At 33.6% G+C, this 19,061-nt stretch overlaps 1 protein-coding gene across 4 annotated transcripts; it reads right to left on the bottom strand.

Moving 5' to 3' along the window:
- Positions 1 to 6,765: 6,765 nt before the first annotated feature.
- Positions 6,766 to 18,750, bottom strand: LOC113871345 (arginine/serine-rich coiled-coil protein 2). 4 transcript variants are annotated; one of them, XM_027508409.1, is made up of 7 exons: positions 18,570 to 18,750; positions 18,089 to 18,231; positions 9,461 to 10,306; positions 9,250 to 9,384; positions 9,040 to 9,131; positions 7,463 to 7,531; positions 6,766 to 7,306 (listed from the first exon to the last, which is right to left on the bottom strand). In XM_027508409.1, the coding sequence occupies exons 2-7, from the start codon at positions 18,222 to 18,224 to the stop codon at positions 7,145 to 7,147; spliced, it is 1,440 nt and encodes a 479-aa protein (XP_027364210.1). In that variant the 5' UTR covers positions 18,225 to 18,231; positions 18,570 to 18,750; the 3' UTR covers positions 6,766 to 7,144. The 4 variants fall into 4 exon arrangements, with proteins under 4 accessions (XP_027364210.1, XP_027364212.1, XP_027364209.1 ...); XM_027508411.1 differs by having other exon boundaries at positions 6,829 to 7,335; XM_027508408.1 differs by having other exon boundaries at positions 6,853 to 7,306; positions 18,089 to 18,232; positions 18,553 to 18,750.
- Positions 18,751 to 19,061: the final 311 nt, after the last annotated feature.

Genomic DNA, 19,061 nt, shown 5'->3' with positions numbered 1-19,061 from the left:
GGCATTAACAACTAACTCTAATGAATAACATTTCATAGTTATTAAGTTTTAGTGAGACAGACATTGAGAATGAGAATAAAGTTAAAGTAGAGAAGTTCAATACTAATAACAGAAAGTTGATACATAAAATATTTTTTTTAACTTTTGAATTTGAAATTGTAAGAAAAATAATAGATTTAATTAAAATAATATAATATAATTAATATATATATATATATATATATATATTAATACTAGTATTTTTTAACTCATATACTATACGAAAGTATTTTATCAAAAATATAAATTTTTAAAAAATTATTTTAGTGAATTAAATATTTATAATGTATATAAATTTAAAAAAAAAGAATTTGAATAAAAGATAAATAGTTACAATAAAATTTTATAATAAAGAAATATATGTGTATATTAAAAAAATTATACTTTTTTATCTTAAAAAAATTAACAAATAAAAATTAACAATAATTTTTTATATTTATATCCTTTCAAAAACTTCTTTGAATGTGAATAAATAGTAAGAATAATATTATTTAGATTCAATAGATTATAGTTGTGCTTGTAATACATATGTTACATAGAAAAATATTATTTTAAATTAAAATATAAAAATAAAATTTAAATATTATTAATAAATAATAAGTTTACGGTAATAGTAGGTGATTGTAAAATTTATAAAATATTTATAATATATTTATTATTTATCATTCACTTTATGATTTAAACATCAATATGATTTTATTAACAAAAATATTTGTGTGAAAAATATTTTATGTGTGTCATATATAAATAATATTTTAAAAAAAGTCAATCTTATATTAACTATGTAATAATTAAATTGTGTTAGCCTAATTAAATGATATAAAATAGTAAATAAATTTTTCTATTAAAAATATAAACCAAAATAAATTTTTTGGTTTACTTTATTATTAAATATATTTTTATATTAATCTTATATAACTTCACATAAGTAATATAATATATATATATATATATATATATATATATATGCGGGTATGGGGCGGGGTGGGTACTTAGATACCCATACCCGCACCCATCCCCATTAAAATTTGCAGGTTTTTATCCATACCCATACCCGTACCCGTATAGCGGGTAAATACCCTATCCATTATGAGTAAATTTTGCGGGTGCCCATTGGGTACTTTACCCATTGCCATCCCTAGGTGACCAAGACGATCAGCACTAGACTCAGTGAATGGAGGGATGAAACCATTATAGGACTTAGGAAACTAATTTTTGAAATTTGATATATTTAATTTGGTCCTATAGCACTTATTTGATGCAAACTTGTAACCCTCCTTCATTTGAAATACTTTATCGAACCATGTATTAGGAACAGTTTAAATGAAAATTTATAACTTTATTATTTGAAAATTTATTATTTGGAAAATTAAATTTATCGTCAGGGACAGGACAATTTATAACAACCAACTTTAGAATCTTATAACTTGAGTTCTATTTAACTAAATGAAATGAAAGTTTTTGGATATTAAAATTTCATCCCTTAACTTTAAAATGACACAGATTTGGTAGTCATGCACTCTAAATTCAAATTTAAGTAAATTTTAACATTTTTGAGTGTTACTCTGGCTAATCACAAGATAGGTCATAGTAAAAAGCTAAAACCTTGAGCTGTAGTTGTCAAAATTGAATAGGACCAAAGAGGTTAGAAACTAGACAAATAAGGTTTCAACATATAAATAATTCAGGTCTATTGAAGTCATATAGCAATAAACGTAGTAAAAATAAAACAAGGCAAAATTTATCCCTTTAAGAACATAATCATGAACTTAAAGGTTTTATTTATTTATTTATTTATTTGCTATGATACATATGAATGTTTGTTTGCTAGTTGACGCTATTCATGGGAAAGCAAACATGATCCATTATGCTACACAAATTTTGTAAAGAGTTATGAATAAATTATAAAATTTCAAAGAGATATGTGAGGTATAATATGAAACTTATGAAAGTCTAAGAAGATTGAAAGTTATAAGAAAGTCCTATATCACTTGGGCCATTCCCGGATAAAAAGTTAAGGAAAATAAGTCGATGGGAGCGTTAGGAAAAGTAAACCCGGCAAATCCTCTATAAGAACAAGTTCAGTCCCGATAAGCAGACTATTACCCAAAAGTCTTATGGCCAAAAATCAAGTACATCAATAACATGCTTTTTCAATATGAATGGAAAGAATTTTGTGTGAACAACATTAGCATGTTACCTTTCATTCTAAAAAATTTTAGTTATAGCATTAAGTTGTACATCATCTTTGTTATTACCTAGAAGAATAACACATTCTAAATTTGCTATTCTAGTTCCTATTGTAGAAAGCTCAACTTGCAATATTCATCAACAAAGTAAAGAAGCTAAATTGTTGTTGAGAAAGACAAAACTAATTATATGGAATGAAGCTATAATGGTTCCAAAAAAAATTTGAGACATCTTATAAAAAGCTTAATAGATATTATGAGATGTTATGTAGATTTATTGTTGGAGGTAAAGTTGTATTTGGAAGTGATTTTAGATAAATATTACTGGTGTGAATGAAATAAATGATGTTTTATTAATTTGGCAACATTGTCAAATATTAACCATTCATGAAAAACATGTGTCTATAAAAAATAAAATCCAAAAAATCTTAATAGAACAAAACTCCAAAATCTTCTTAGTGGTTATTGGACGTAGGAGATGGAAAACTTGGTAATCCAAACTATGAATACAAAACTAAAAGAAGAAGTACTAGAAACATTTCTTATCACAAGATTTGATAATTGTTGTTTGCAATCTAAACACTAGCAAGTGTACTAGGATTGCAACAAGTAATGAGTAATTTTTAATAACAGAATATCGTCTCCACAGGGAATTTAGATTTCAAGTATCAATTCACAAAATTGTAACCATTTGAGCCATACGAATTTTGGAGGAGAGTTGTAACATACAAAAGCAATAAACCAAGACAATTAAGAATAAAGAAGACTTGCAGAAAAATAGATCAATGAATGCAATGTGAAATTAGAATGTATTGAAAGGTAGCTAGGAATTTACTTCATAAGAATGTCAATATTGATTCAATTATGCTTCTGAAAATTCAAGAACTTGGTTAATTGACAATCAGTTTCACATATCAATAGCCAAAGGTTAATCCCTTAACTCATAGACCCTAACAAGCAACTAAACCACCCTAATCCCTTAGGTGAAGTTCAATTTCAGGTTGTATTAAGACTTAGAACCTTAAGATTGCAAAATTAGGTCTCTTTATCCCTAAGAAATCTCCAAATTTTGATTGCTAACTCAGATCGAAAAATCAAATCCAACTTCCATTGGTAATTGTTCCTCTTTGATGAATCATACGAATTTTCATTCATAGATTGCAAGAAAAGCAGAATTCACAATTCAATTAATCTAAGAACTCAAAATTCAGAAGCAAGATTCAAATCAATACATCAATTCGAGTTCCATAAACCCCTAACTACAAGAAAACTACTCAAACATGGGAGAAGAGAAAGAGAAAGAAGAAGAAGAAGAAGAAGAAAAACTCCAAAAAGCCATGGCCGGAAGCTCCAATCCGATTCCTCTTTGTGGAAGCTTCAAGACTTGACCCCAATCTTCTCTCTCAATCTCTCTCAACGACAATCTAACAGAAAAATGGAAAATAAAACTAAACTCCCAAAAATCTGAGCGCATCTGGTATTTATAGAAATTCTCATATTTGCGCATTATCACTTTTGTGAGAAAAGTAACTACGCAGAATGTTTATGGTTGCGCGTTAACACTTTTATGAGAAAAAGTGGTCACGCGCAACTTTCCTGATATTGAGAGCTCTCTGAAACTATCACTCTTGCTAATAAAAGTGTCAACGCAGAGTCCAAGTAGTTGTGCGCGATCACTCTTATGAATAAAAGTGACTACGCGCAACTCGCCAAGTTGAAAGCTGTCTGGAACGATCACTTTCGACGACAATAATGGTTACGCAGAGCTTTCCTGATATTTTGCCTCTCTGGAACGCTCACTTTTACTGATAAAAGTGATGACGCCCAGGCTTTCTTCTTCTTTGAACTCTAGAGTGATCACTTTTACTGACAATAGTGATCACGCCCAGTCTGCATTTTCTTGTTCTTGTGTTTTTGGAGTCCAAACTTGCTTGTTTCCTCTTCTTTGTCATCAAGCCTCCATTTTCATGAACCTTGCTCGAATTATTCCTTCAAAAACAAGATTAAAAACTTAATTCCTAAGCAAAAATTCCACAATTGCTAAGATAACTACAATTTTAAAGAAAACTTCAATTCATTCTCTTTTTTTGAGTTTTTCTGCTTTCTTCATATATTTTTCTTATCAAATGTATTAGAATTATGCTAAAATATCAGTAAAAATATGGATTCATCAATAATCCATTGCATGCTACAGTCAAAAGGACCTATCTTAATTTACAACCATAATTACAAATATATAGTCATGTTTCCAACTTTCTACTACATTTCTTCTTTGCTTTTTCATTTTTATGTTTTTCTTCTACTTCAAACTCATTCAATTATTCTTTTACATCAAATAAAGAACTTAAATAAAGTCATTGTATGTTTAATGTTTTTATATGATTTTTTTTCTTAATTCATTTTCTTCCCTCTTTTTGTGCTTATAAATTTATTTGCTCTACTAACTCATTTTCTGAGCTCTTTTGATAGGTATACTCTTACTAAATTAGAAAATATCACGACATTGAAGTGTTTAAAGCACTAATTTTAAATATGATACTAATTAATCATCCTACTTACTCTTATATTATTGTGTTTTTTGTTCATTTTGCTTTCGATAAGTTAATTTTCACTTCTAACTATCCTTTCATGGTCAACATGCCTTATTTACTTATCCTACTTAGACTAATAGTAAATCTTTGTTGTAACTCCATGTTTGGTTGGTCCATTCCCCGATTATATAAGTTATAATAAGAGTATATGTTATATTTAATTCGTATTTATTTGGAATAGTTAATAGGCCAACCTCACATAACTCCATGTGTGATAAATTGATATTTTCTTCTCAAAGATTTACTGGATCTTACTCTGATAATTTCCCCCCTTAATCAATTGATCACATGTGTGACTTAGAGCTAAGCATCTTATGTTTCTAAGTTTTGAAGGACACCTAACTTTAATACCTTGCTTGACTTTCTTTTATTCAATAATTGTCACAGTTGACTATACAATGTATATCATTGAAGCTATTTATTCTTTTTAATTTTTATGCGATTGAAATGTATATCATTGACACATACCTTGAACATTGGAATTAACTAGTAATTTTTATGACTAAAAATCGAAATGTTACAAAAATCAATAGAATAAATCTATAAATTTTTAAAAGTAGACCTAAATATTAAAATTAAACATGTGAAATTTGTGATTGTTAACCTTTGAACAAGTATACATCTTGAAAATTGTAAAATTAAGTTTTCAAAACTTTTAGCATTGTTCAATAGATACTATTCAAATAAGTACTAGATTTATCAAATTAATTATTATTGAGAATAACCAAAAAGTTGATGGGATTGTAAAGTATAATAAATCAAAATAGAAAATAAGCTGATGAGGAAGCAAAAGAGTAACGAGAATGCAAGGAAAGAACTAATTATGAATGAGTCTTAGGGTTTTATCTATAAGCTTTTTTATTTTATTTTTTCCCTTTTGTCTTTTGAATAATTAATCCCTAACCATTTAAGTAATCACTTATTTCAATTCTAATTTTAATGATCATGCAATAATTTTTTTTTTCTCATTATTAATATTTCCAATAATCAAGCAAGACAATAAATAGTACAAAAAACATAAATAATCAAAATGAGTTTGTAAACCAATTAGAAACCTTGAATGCCAATTAATCCTCCAAAATCCTATGTTTAATTTATCTCATAAATTCACTAAAATAATCTCTTATCTAAGAATTATTAAGGGTGATCAATTCTTAAAAATAAGACAAATACAAATATAGAAATGTTAAAAACTAATTCACATCATGAGAACTATTATAACATTTAACTATAGATTATTTACACATTCAAATGAAAATATAAACCAAATTATAAAAATAATTTATAATTCAATATTTCAATGAATTATAATCATGACTTTCTTAAAATACACCAAAAGTGCAACTTTCCACATACTCTAACTAAAAACTATGTGAATATATATAAACACTCAGTTGCTAAAATACATCTATTATTTTTTAGAGTATGTCAGCAAGTCATAACCATATTCTACTTAAAATAACCGAAAGTGTAGGTTGCTAAAATACTCCTAAAACAAGATAAAAAGATAAAATTAGTAAAAAATAACAGAAGTAAAATATCCGAGAACCAGCGTGCTAAATTGACAAAATAACAATTTATCATAAAACTACAATTAAATACGGCTTAAACTAAAATAAATTTGTAATTAAACATAATTAAATTCAAAGTATAAAAAAATTGCTGCTGAGACCAATTTAGTAAATTTTAAATTTAAAACAATTATGTTTAGAAATTATACAAAGTTTAATAAATAGAAAGACTCAAAATTTATTTAAATTCTACTCTTACTATACCAAGAAAAAATTATTTTCCCCTAAATATATTAATCATTAAATACACTTTACTTTTATGATTTTCAATTAATTTTAGACATTAAACATGTTGAAAGAAATGTTAAAAAGTATATCTCTAATATTCAAGCAAAAATTATCTGAAGTGTCATCAGATTGAGGTCTACTTGCATAGTCATAAACGATAATCAGTGTGCTAAAAATTCATTCCAACGTTCGCGGTTATAAAGATTTTAGGGACAAGTTGCGGTATCAGCACATATAAATCAAATCTTGTTTTTTTAAAACCAAATTATCTAAACCAGTCATATGAACTAATACTAAAACAAAAAATATAGATACAATCGTGATACGAAGTTGCAGATAAATAAACATGCCCCGTCTAAAGGAACTCTAACCAGCTGCCAAGAGATGACGCGCCAAACATCAGAGCTTACATTAACTCCAAAACATGTCTTGAGAAAACAAGCGACAAGCTCCTCCCTAAACATAGGGAGTGATAATACTCAACTCATTGCAAATGTCAATGACGCAAATTTTCCGAAGTGAACGTTTAAAGACCTAAGCCAACTGTACGGCCATCTCTTCGTCGAAGGCCTGCTGTGTATTGTTTCTCAAGATCCAGCTGGAGTTCCTTCTGCTTCTCAGCGCGCAGTATGTCGTTACCACTTTGGTTGTTGGAATTCTGCTCCACTTTGACTTCACCTTTCATACCCTACAATTTGCCATAGGCACGAGCACAACCTTAGACTCAAACTGTGTTAGTCGGTGAAGAAACTCTAAATGGAGTGAGCGAGTCATTCAAGAACAAGTAAACAATCCCCTCATATTATTAGAGTCAGAATAAAGTAGCTAATCAAACAAAACTCACCATGAGTTTGTTGAATTTCTCTTGCCGCTCACGATCAGAAAACATAGCTGTATCCCAGCGATGGCCAGACTACAACATTTGGCAAGAGCATTATGAAGCAGCAATTGCATTATATGCAGCAAGATGTGAGTGATAATGTGAAAACCCTAGTACAGAATATTGAAAATAAAGCATTTGAATAATTAAATAAAGAGAACTTAGTAGTGGTCCTTTAGTTCCTTTTCATTTAACAATCTGTTTATCTCTGACTTTTAAATTTATTTGATAAGAAATGGTGAAAGAAAAGTGAAAAACAAAATATAACACAAATGCCAAATTCTGTGATTTGTTTTGGTTATACAAATCAAACTGACTCAAGTATGAATTATTCAAAGTCATTTGCAGACTCGTTTCATGTTACGTCCCATGAACCTAGGTGCACCAGTCCAACTCAGTCATGGCCTTGGATTTGGAAAACATATTGTAGGAAAAATTAAAAGGGGCAAAATGGAAAATAGAGAAATTACTTATGGAGAGCAGATTGATATGTACTCTTTCATATAGTGGGAGGTGGGATAAGAGAGAGAGCGTGTCAGTTGTGTTTTTTTTTTTTTTTTTCCGTTAGTAGGGGGCAAGGGTGTGAACCCTTTCTAAGAGCTTTGCTCTGGGTATTGCAGAATTGATTCAGCAGTATTTTCTTCTTCATTAATAATACAGTTCATATCCTTTTGCTTTGGTCTTTGACAATTCATCCAACCTGCCAGATATCAAAGGGGCCCAAAGGAGTTGTATGCCTAAGCAGAGAAAGGGAGTGGAACCAGCCATGGAAGGTCGTTTGAGTTCACTGGAGAATTTAGTTCAAAAGCTAGCTAACATGCAGAAGTCACAAATTGGACTTGCAGAATGAGACATTTTTTAAGGGTAAAAAAAGGAACAGAATATAATTAAATAAGAATAATGAAGTAAAAAGAAAATAAACCAAATTTTTTTATGCTAATATAATATTGACTGTACACATGCATATGTTAGAAATTAACGGTCAAGGTACTGCAATGTATTCCTACACTGTAAATTCAGTGTATGGCGGAACTGGCCATCGCGGGTAAAATTTCAACCCATCTGATTTCAAGTTACCGTTGCTGCTATCTAAATTACAAAGGGCTATTTGCAAAGAAACAGAAGCCAAAATACACTAATGCATTTCATTTCAACTCCCCAATCATCCATAATCTATACCCAAGAAAAAAGCCACAGTATTTTATACCATGTTATATGCAAAGGTTTTATACCATATATATATATAGAGAGAGAGAAAGAGAGAGATAACTATAGATACAATGATACATATGAAGCATATCTACTGAAAACAGTTCTCATTATAAGATTATGAGAACTTCAAATCTGAACCATACAACCATACATGGATGGTCAAGATAAAAAGCTATTTAGTGGTCACATGACCACTTAAAAAGTCAGATGCAGTTTAATTTTAACCTTGACTATTCAATAATATCTAACAGTTTATTTTTATTATTCTCATTCCTACAATAACCAAGTGTTCTCACCTGTGTGCCAAGTCAAATATATATAGAACATACCTCTTCAGTAGGTGTACTCTTTTTGCCGCCCCACAATAGTTTCTTCTTTTGGTCAGTAGTCAAGCAACCAGCCCCAACTAAGTTCCTATTAACTGTCATGCATCAAAATTTCCAGATGAGTACCACATATATGCAAACTTCAACTAAGAATATCATACATACATCCATATACCAAAAGTACAGAAATTTTCAAGAAAAAATAGTATATACCTAATTCAGCAGCTCTCATGGCTGCAATTTTCGCAGCATCTAGATTATTGTCACCATCAAAACCGCTGGTCTTGGTAACCACTAATTTTGCCTTGCTCTCATGAGAAACCTTTGAACTTGTAGTCTTACTTTCATCTGCTTATGTACATGTCATGAAATAAGACAAGAATAAAAATAATATCAACCATCCATACAAAAAATATATAAATACCATCTTTTTCATAATTCTCATCATTGTCAGGATCAAACAACTTTGGTTTCTTTCCAGATGATTCTTTATCTTCAATGCAGATCTCATTGCCTACTTTTCCAGTTTTCCAGTCTTTGTCCTTTCCAATCTCGGTGTCATCGTGTTTTCTTTTCTCTTCCCAGAGAAGGTTTTGACCATTTGACTCCTGTTCACTCTTAAAAGCTTCATTCAGACTAAATTTACCACTGTCTTTTTGTGGACCTAACTCATCTCTTTGGTTCCTTGACTCTGAATAGGAGACTGCTTGGTCACTTCTGTAATTCCCTGAACTTCTGCGAGAATCTCTTCTTTCATCTCGCCCATCCCAGTCCCTTGAATGCCCCTCCCTCTCCACCTTATCATACAGTGCATGCTTTTTGCCAGATGCAGATTTGTTATATGAAGAATCCATATCTTTATATTTATGATGTTCCAAACATGTTTCTCTATGTTTTTCTTTGCTTCTATGATCAGACCTGTCATATTTGTCACGTGAATACTTGTCCACACCACGCTGGTAGTGTTTTGACCTGCTATCACTCTCTTCTCTCATATGATCATCCCTTGACTCATGTCCAGAACGAGATGATAGCCTCTCACAGTATCTATCTTCATCTGCATACTTGACATGCCGAAAGTGACCATAGGAGCTCTTGGATGAATGTCTATCAAAATTCCTAAGAGAATCACTGCTTCTGCCATAGTGACTCCTTCCATACTGTCGGTCTTGTTCCCTGCCATCATACTTCCTTGAATGATGGTGAGAGACTCTAGCCGAATTTTCCTTTACTGCATTTGGACTTGAGCTGTGCTCATGCCTAGGACTACCTGCATACAAAAAGAGCATAGATTTCTTTATTCAAATCTTACTCTGTATCAAGAATAGATTACCATCAGCATTGAATTTGTCACACTATATTATCTTTAAAAGAAATGATTCTGGATCAAAATAATCAATTGGAGATTACAGCACAGGGAATCTATATTACTGCATACCCAAAAGCCAACTGTTTAAAAAACAATAAGCAATGCCAAAGTGAGCAATGAATGGCAATCAATGCATATGACGCAAGAGCTACTACCAATCAACTTAAAGGAACAGAAAACCATTTTAAGTTACTAGGTAGATAAAAGATAAAGACATAGTTAGGCAGCAGTGTAGTTAGAATTGCATGAATTGTGCGATTTGTATCCTGAATCGATACACGAACTTCAGGGTGTGACAAATATCACAATGAGACTACATTTTGACCTTGAATCATTTGCTGAGTCATGTAAATCTCTTATGTATCAAAAGAATTGCAATTTGGAGCTGCACCAAGCAATTCTTGCACAGCAGGTTGGGTCGCATAACCCATATTAAAAAATGCAATTTATGGTTTTTGTTAGAACCGGAAACATGAATAATATCAGAAAACTAAGGGAATAGATCTCCATAGAGCTGAGGAAACCCTCTGAAAATAGCAACGAATTTTAGAAGAAAATATGACAGCTACACAAGCAGTTCAGCTACGCTAGCAAATCTTCCACTAATTTTTCCTTAACCCTTGTTCTCTCTCTTCTCTTATGCTCTGTTACACACCGCCACTGCCCTCTGATTCCAGAATCCCCTCACACGCTGCCTCTGTGCCACCTGTCACAATTCTGTTGGGATTTCCTTTATCCCACAAGAGATAATCCACCTCATGCCCTTTCCTGTTAATCTCTTCCTCCAATCATACATCTGTATGCTACTACTATTTGGCCTAACTTTATCCCTCCTCCTATACATATTTATTACGAGCCTATTCGGTTTTTTTTTTCTATTTTATAATAAAATTGGAGGAAAAGGGCAAAAATCTTCCCCCTCTATGAACCCAAGTCAGAATATTAAAGTTAAGCCCTAGGATTGGCGGATTTCACCTTCAAACTTTTGGACATGTTTATACTTTCAACCTCCACCCACTGCAATGTTTATACTTTCGACCTCCACCCACAGCTTTTGGTGCTTCATGTCTCCTCCATCATCATGGCTTTCTTAGTTCAGTTCTGTCCCGCTCCCCCGGGCCTTTCCACTAGTTTTCTATATGCTGTGCCTGTATTGCCATCTCTTCTCACATGTCCTGCTCTCTGCTGCTGTTACATTAATTTTTTCAGTAGGGCAAGGGGTCAAACAAAGAAGAATGGTTATCTTGATTGGAGCTACAAGATATATTTTAGTAGACTAGTAATAGTTTAGTAGAGTAGAATACATATATTATGTTTATGAATTTATATTTCTTCTGAAAAACTGTTATTTCTAATCTGACTAATTATGTTATATTGGATCTTAAGTCTATGAATTTTGAATTTCTGTTTTGTTAAATTATGTGACTTGGAGGTTATTTTCTTTATCTATGTAATTTTCTATGTTTATATATAGCTTTGTACGTTTGGTAGAATCTTACGATCTTTGTTCCGACCACACATTTTACAATCTTGCAAACCCCCCCCCCCAACATCCTATGTAGAATTCCAATTTTAAAAACATTGGATGAATGAAGAAGTGTAACCAATAGGGGTGGTGGCCTAAGGTTTATTGGAAAAACATAAAGAAGTGCTTCAAGAGAAAACAGTAGTACCTCCTTGATGGCACTATAATCATGCAATAGTGTTAAAGGAGGGCTCTCAAATTCCTATTGTTTGCCTTCACCCATATTCTTATCTCCACATCCAAATAGAAAACATTGACAGTTTGTGAAGGAGATGATAGCAGTGTGCTTGATACGGCCAAGCATGAATCCTTTTTCCAGTCCACTAATCTAGGTCAGAAAAAGATGGGAGATGGCAATTGTGCATCTCCACTACAAGGCTCTCAATAAATCACCACTCCAAATCAATTTCCATTTCCAATAATGGAAGAGTTATTAGATGAGTTCAGGGGTCATATTCTTTAACTAGAATACTTTGTTAACAAGAGAATTGATTATTATGGTGAATATATTAGGAATAGGAACCAATCTATTCATTGTATTTGTATATAGTTAAACTTTCTAATTTAGGTTGCACAAATTAGAAATTAGAATTATTGTCATCAATATTTGAGAAATGAATTTGCACTATTTATGGAGGAGAATAAAATAAAATAAAAAGAATGCATCAAGCCAAAATTTCCTAACATTGTAGTACAAGTCTCTTGGACAAAACCGTAATTGTTTTAGCGCAATGTTGTTAAAATCAGGATCCTACCTAGGATCAGGAGGGAGTAAAAGATCGCAAATCATAAGATGGTAAAATAGATTGTAAGATCCTACCAAACATACAAAATTATACTTAAACATATATATAAGCATAAAAATAACATAGATAAAGAAATTAACCTCTAAATCACATTATTTAAATAAAATAAACTTCAAAGTCATAAACTTAAGATCCAATACAATACATAACTAGTCAAACAAGCATGTTTTGCAAGTCTATTAAACTCATTCCTAGCAATCTTGGAATTGGAAGCCATGAGCCCAAACACAATAGGATGGAAGATGAAGAGAGGACAAACAAAGGTGGCAGAAGAGAAGAGAGCAGCAAGAACAGAGGACCAACAAAGGTTGTAGTCTCGCAGAACAGGTACAACAACCAAGTCACATAAGAGAGGAGTAGGAACAGCACCAAGGTTGCAGAAGAGAATAGAGCAGCAACAGCACCTAGGTCGTAGAAGAGAAGAGAGCAAGAACAGCACTTGAGTCACAAAACAGAGGACAATTCACAGCAGAGGAACAAGAAGCACCAGTGCCAAGAAAAATTGTGACCTAAGTTGACGAAAAGTTGTGTCGTACAAGAATAAGGGTTCAGATGTGGAAAACCCAAAAAATTGTTGCCCAGGAAATGGGTAGTTAAAAAACCGGTAGTGAAAACCCAACCCAAAAACCTCCACTCAAACCCAAAAAGATGAGACAAAAAGATTGGATTGGATGGGATGGCCGATCTTGTGATCCAATGGAGAAAGAGAGAGATCCGACACAATCCTAACAAGTTCCGATCTTCTTTACAATCATGATCGCAGGGAGGGTGAGAGATTGCACAATCTTGGGATTAAGATTGTGATCTCCACAACACGCTTTAGCAGCACAGTCCATAGTTGCTCTTGTTCCCAAGTTCAGTTGCCAGTTTGTGCATGACCTTTTGTGGTACCTGGCTCATTACTTTGGTTCTCATGTTCTCAATTGCTCCTTATTCTCGTTTCCTTGGTTCTTCATTTCTGGTTCATGGGTTCTTTTGAATTTCTCGTTTCTACATTTTATAAGGAGTATCTTGATCATAAACTTTAGCATGCTAATCCTTATTTATACTAATAATAATCCTAACTAAATAGAAATTGTGGGATCGGGAAATATAATAATTAATCCTAAGATAATGAAAAATTAGTGAAACAAATTCTATAGGATATTCTAACATATTCCAAGATAAGATGTTAGGACCCCAAGAGATAATGAGGCAGTTAAGGTCGTTGCCCCTATAAACAGAATTTTACCTTGTGACAAGGTACACGTGAGAAGAATGGAAAGAAGAAAAATGATGTGGGTGGAGCGTGAAAATTGAGTGATAGCAATGGGTTTTGTAATTAACTGGCCAGCTGGCATGATTAGAGTAGGAGAGAGGGAGAAATACTGATTTGGTTATGGGTTAGTGGGTGCAATATATGGGTTGGGAGAGGTGCTGAGGGGGGCATCTTAAAAGAGAATAGACTTTGCATTTGGGAGAGAACTAGGTCTCTCGAATGCCTAGTGATTTTGTAATTTCTTTCTCTAAGAAATATAGACAAAAAGGGGCAAGAGCCTAATTTCATTCTTTCTGATCTTTTCTATTATTCCTCTACTAATACCAATTCCTTACAACTGGTATCAAAGCCTTCTCCCAGCTGCAAACGAGTGGTGACGCCAGCATTGCAGTGTTCCCCCGAGACTAGTCAAAGGGGCTAGTGTACAGCTGGGTGAGCGTCGAGGCTGCGAAGCATGGTGGATTGTTAGGATCCAATTGCAAGGAATGGGACTTGAGTCCCATTGGACATACGGAATTCTAATGAGGGGTTGTTTATAAGGCTTTGGGCTTGCCCACTACAATAGCTAGCTTTTGTGATGTGGTTCTCCCAAGGTTCTTATCAATTGGCATTAGAGCTAGTTTAGCTATGGAAGGCAAAGCTCTAACATGGTTTTAGTGGTGGGAAGAACAAGCTTCCATTCCTTAATAGAGGGAGTTCAAGGAAGATCTCCTCAAAAGATTTCAGTCGAGAGTGGCTAAGAATCCTTATGGGCCAGATTCCAAGTTTGAGATGTTTGCAGGAAGCAATCGTCACATCGATGCTGAGATGCTGATCAGCATATTTCTCAACAGGCTCAAGAGGGAAATTCAAGTTGGGATGAAATTTGGTGCGTTTCAAAGCTTGAATGATATAATGGATAGAGCTCTTGAGCTGGAGGAAAGGAATTGGGCATGAAGAGAGGCTGGGGTGAATCCAAGTGGTAGAGGAACAAGCTGGCCCTCTTAGGGGCCCACTCAATTTAGGTTCCAAAATTGGTCTCAGAACAGCACTGGGGTTTACCAAGAAGGTGGGCCCAAAATTAGCGTCCCTGAAAGAAGTGGGCCTAGACCAAAAGTTGGGGCAAAACTAAAGGAGAAAAACAGGTTAGTGGTGTTCGAAGGTGACTCCTATGGAACTGCAGGAAAGGCAATGTAGGGGCCTTGTTTTTGATGTGGAGATAAATGGAATCCAGAGCACAATTGCACCATGCGCCACTTCCAGATTTTAATTTTGGAAGAGAGTGAGAAGGAAGAGGAAGGAGAGAAGCAGCATCAAGAAAGACAAGAAATGTGGAATTAGCAGTGCAAGTACTACATATTGTTCAAAAAAATTGTCTTGGAGTTGGGAAAGTCAAAGGTAGTGTTAGGAGTGGACTGGTTACAGAGTTTGGGTCCATTTAGGGGTAACTACCAAGATATAACAATTGCATGGAGAGAAAATGGCTGTGAAAAGGAGATAAAAGGAGTCCCAGCCCTCTCCAGGTCTAGATCTTCCTGGAGGACAGCATTGAAAGCATTACAGGCTGAAGGAGAAGGGTACCTAGTGACCCCAATAACAAAAGGGTATGGGAAGGAGGGTTGTTCAGAGGTCTCAGCGGGAGTTCAGAACCTATTGGAAGAATTCAAAGATTTTTTAGTGGCCAAATAGTTTACCGCCACAGAAGGAGAAAGACCATGCGATTGTCCTTAAGGAAGTTGTGGAAATTCCTCATCTAAGACCCTACAAGTATCCTCATTATCATTAAAAAAAAATAAAAATATTGAGAAGATTATAAACGAAATGTTGCAATCAGGAATTATCAAACCAAGTCCCTTCTCTAGTCTTGTTATATAGTGAAAAAGAAAGATGGGGGTGGAGATTTTGTGTAGATTATGTGGCTTTAAAGAGAGTTACTATACCTGATAAATTTTCTCATCTAAGACCCTACAAGTATCCTCATTATCAAAAAAAAATGAGATAGAGAAGATTATAAATGAAATGTTACAGTCCAGAATTATTAGACCAAGTACAAGTCCTTTCTCTAGTCCTGTTGTATTGGTGAAAAAGAAAGCTCGGGGTGGAGATTTTGTGTAGATTCTGTGGCTTTAAACAGAGTTACTATACTTGATAAATTTCCCATCCCTATCATGGTGAGTCGCTAGACGAATTAGGGGATCCTAGAGTCTTTTCCAAATTGGATTTGAAATTTGGTTGTCACATATTAGAATGAGAAGTGGGATACCCAAAAAACAGCATTTAAGACTCATGAGGGGCATTATGAGTTCCTTGTCATGCCTTTTGGACTCACTAATGCTCCCTTCACTTTTCAGGCTCTCATGAGCAAGATGCTGAGGCCTTTCCTCAAGAGGTTTGTCTTGGTGTTTTTTATGACATCCTCATTTACAGCCGAGAACCACAAGACCCATCTTCAGCAAACTTTTGAGGTGTTGAGAGAGCCAACAAGTTATATGTCAACGTGAGTTCTTTTGAACAAGATTGGCTTGAGTACTTGTGTCATATAATATCAAGAGATGGTTTTGCAGCAGAGGTTGCCTTGGGTTAATGGGATATTGTAGGAAGTTTGTAGAGAATTATTAGAAGATAGCTTGGCCTTTAAATAAGTAATTGAAGGATAATTTTCCTTGGGGAAAGGAGGCCCAATTAGCTATTGAAAAGCTTAAACAAGCCATGACCAACTTACCAGTATTAGCTGTTCCCTACTTTAACAAGCCATTTGCAATAGAGGCAGATGCTTCGAGGAAAGGGGAATAGAGCAATCTTGATGCAAGAAGGGAGATCAATAGCTTATATGAGCCAAGTCCTTACGGAGAGGGCCCAAAATAAGTCAGTTTTTGAGGAGGAGTTAATGGCTATTGTACTCGCTGTCCAAAAAAGGTTAAATTATCTTTTTGGGGCAGCAGTTCATTGTGCATACAGATCAATGATATTTGGAATATTTGCTGGATCAGAGAGTTGTGGGGATGGAGCAGCAGAAATGGTTAACAAAACATCTTGGTTTTGATTTAATCATCAAATATAAAGCTGGGACAGAAAATAGAGTAGCCGATGCTCTTTCCAAGAAGCTGCAGTATGCAGCAGTTTTGACCATTTCTGTAGGAAATTGGGCAGATTTGAAGACAAGAGGTTCAACAAGACACTCAATTGAGAGGCATAACCCAAGACCTGCTACAAGAGGCTGAATCTCGGGGGTTTGAGCTCAAGAAGGGTAGGTGGTAGTACTATAAGGGAAGACTAGTTATAACCAAAAATTCCACTAAAATACCTCAAATTCTACAGGTCATTCAGGATTTTGTAGCACCTACAAGAGAATTGCGGGCTTGTTTTATTGGGGGGGGGGGTTGGGGAATGAAGGGACACATACAACAATATATTAACGAATGTGATGTTTGTCAAAGAAACAGGGCTAGGACTCTGTCTCCTGCTGGGTTGCTGCACCCACTTCCCATTCCATGTAAAATACATGGACTGATGTAGCAATGGACTTCATTGAAGGTTTACCTAAGGCTTTGGGAGTAATCAGAGTGAAGAATACTAAGACCTATGTGACACTCTGCATTATAAAATATATAAATAAGATCACCTCAGCACATAAGCTTCACAACTGAAAAACTACGCCGTGTGCAAGTGTAAATAATTCTTTTCCAAATTCACTTCCATCACAAAACAACATAAAAGATTCTAATAATGAAGGGTTTAACTGTATATCCCTACCTTAATAAGAAAAAAAAAAGTACAGTCACAGTATACCAGAATTAAAATTCAAAGCATACCAACTAAAATCTTTTCCAAAACATTGACCAATTAGACAGGCAAAAGTAATAGAATAGACAAGTAAAAAATAATGCAACCAATAAAGAGATGTATACCTCCAAGGATTAGTAAAAAATGGGCATAGCAGCATCAATACTTATATACTCTCCCGCACAAGAAGTACAACACATAAACATCATATATTAAGCAGTTCCAACTACCAAACTAGCAATAATCGGTTGCAAGTATACCTAGCCTCACTAATCACAATACCACTGTAACTTCTAAAAGAAATTAAGAGCGAGAGCTTAAAAGATCTCAACCATCAGGTGAGGGCGATCCTTCAACAGGTGATCGACGCCGATAATTCCTATTAGCTGCATCACAAGAAGGTTTGCGAAATGCGTTTTTGGTATCATAATTGCCATGAGGCGGAGACGGTAAGTTTGAATCCATCATGCCAAGCCTGTAATTGCACTAACACAATCAGTCTAATATAATTATAATGCAAATTATCTCAGCGAATGCCAAAATGAAAAACTAAATATAATTAAAACATCCACATATTCAGCACCGCTTCAAATTTTTTAAAAAACAATAATTAAGATGAAAAAACAAATCGCTTCAGTTCTCTCGTTTAAATCGAACGGAGGAAAAATAAAAAAAAGATTCAAATACTACATGTATTATTAAAATGATTCAAACGATGCATACATCAAATTTCATGCTATAAGATGCCCTACTGAAAATCGGAAAAGAGAAGCAGAAGAAAGAGAGGTAACCGGACGGCCAGGACGAGGTTACCTAAATTTCAAACGGAAGATGATCGATTCATTGGGTTACTGTGATTTTGGCACTTGTAATTGCAGGTAGAAGGAATAGGTGCGAAAGAATACACGAAACCCTTGGTTCTGCGACGTGTCGTTTCAGTTGCAGCGTGGCGTCGCGGGCCTTAAAAGAGAAATCGAGTAGCAGAGCCGAGTTGCGTGTAAATATTTTTTTCCCAAAAAATTAAAAAAAAATACTTTTCTTGTTTTTCAACCCGTGCTAAGCTGTGTAAAAATCATAATTTTTTGTTAAAAAAATATATTTATTATATTAAAATTATATAAACCTGTTAAATATTTTTTTTTAAATTATCTTGAATAATTAAAATTAACACTGTAAGTTATTATTGATATTTTAAATTTTTAAATTTTTATGCAATTGTTTATAGTCATAACTATAATTAAAAAAAATATATTACGATTGACCTAAATTATTTTTATTAATTTTTTATATAATACAGCACGTGAT

This window comes from Abrus precatorius, unplaced genomic scaffold (genome assembly GCF_003935025.1).
Source record: "Abrus precatorius isolate BTA unplaced genomic scaffold, Abrus_2018 Scaffold7, whole genome shotgun sequence".
NCBI classification, from domain to species: Eukaryota; Viridiplantae; Streptophyta; class Magnoliopsida; order Fabales; family Fabaceae; genus Abrus; species Abrus precatorius.
This window is presented reverse-complemented; position numbering and strand designations above follow the sequence as displayed.

Coding starts and splice junctions, on each gene's coding strand:
- LOC113871345 (XM_027508409.1), bottom strand. CDS start 18,224: ATGATGGATTCAAACTTACCGTCTCCGCCTCATGGCAATTATGATACC. Junction 9,385..9,460: donor TGAGAATTATGAAAAAGATG/GTATTTATATAT, acceptor GTACATAAGCAG/ATGAAAGTAAGACTACAAGT. Junction 7,307..7,462: donor AGAAATTCAACAAACTCATG/GTGAGTTTTGTT, acceptor GGCAAATTGTAG/GGTATGAAAGGTGAAGTCAA.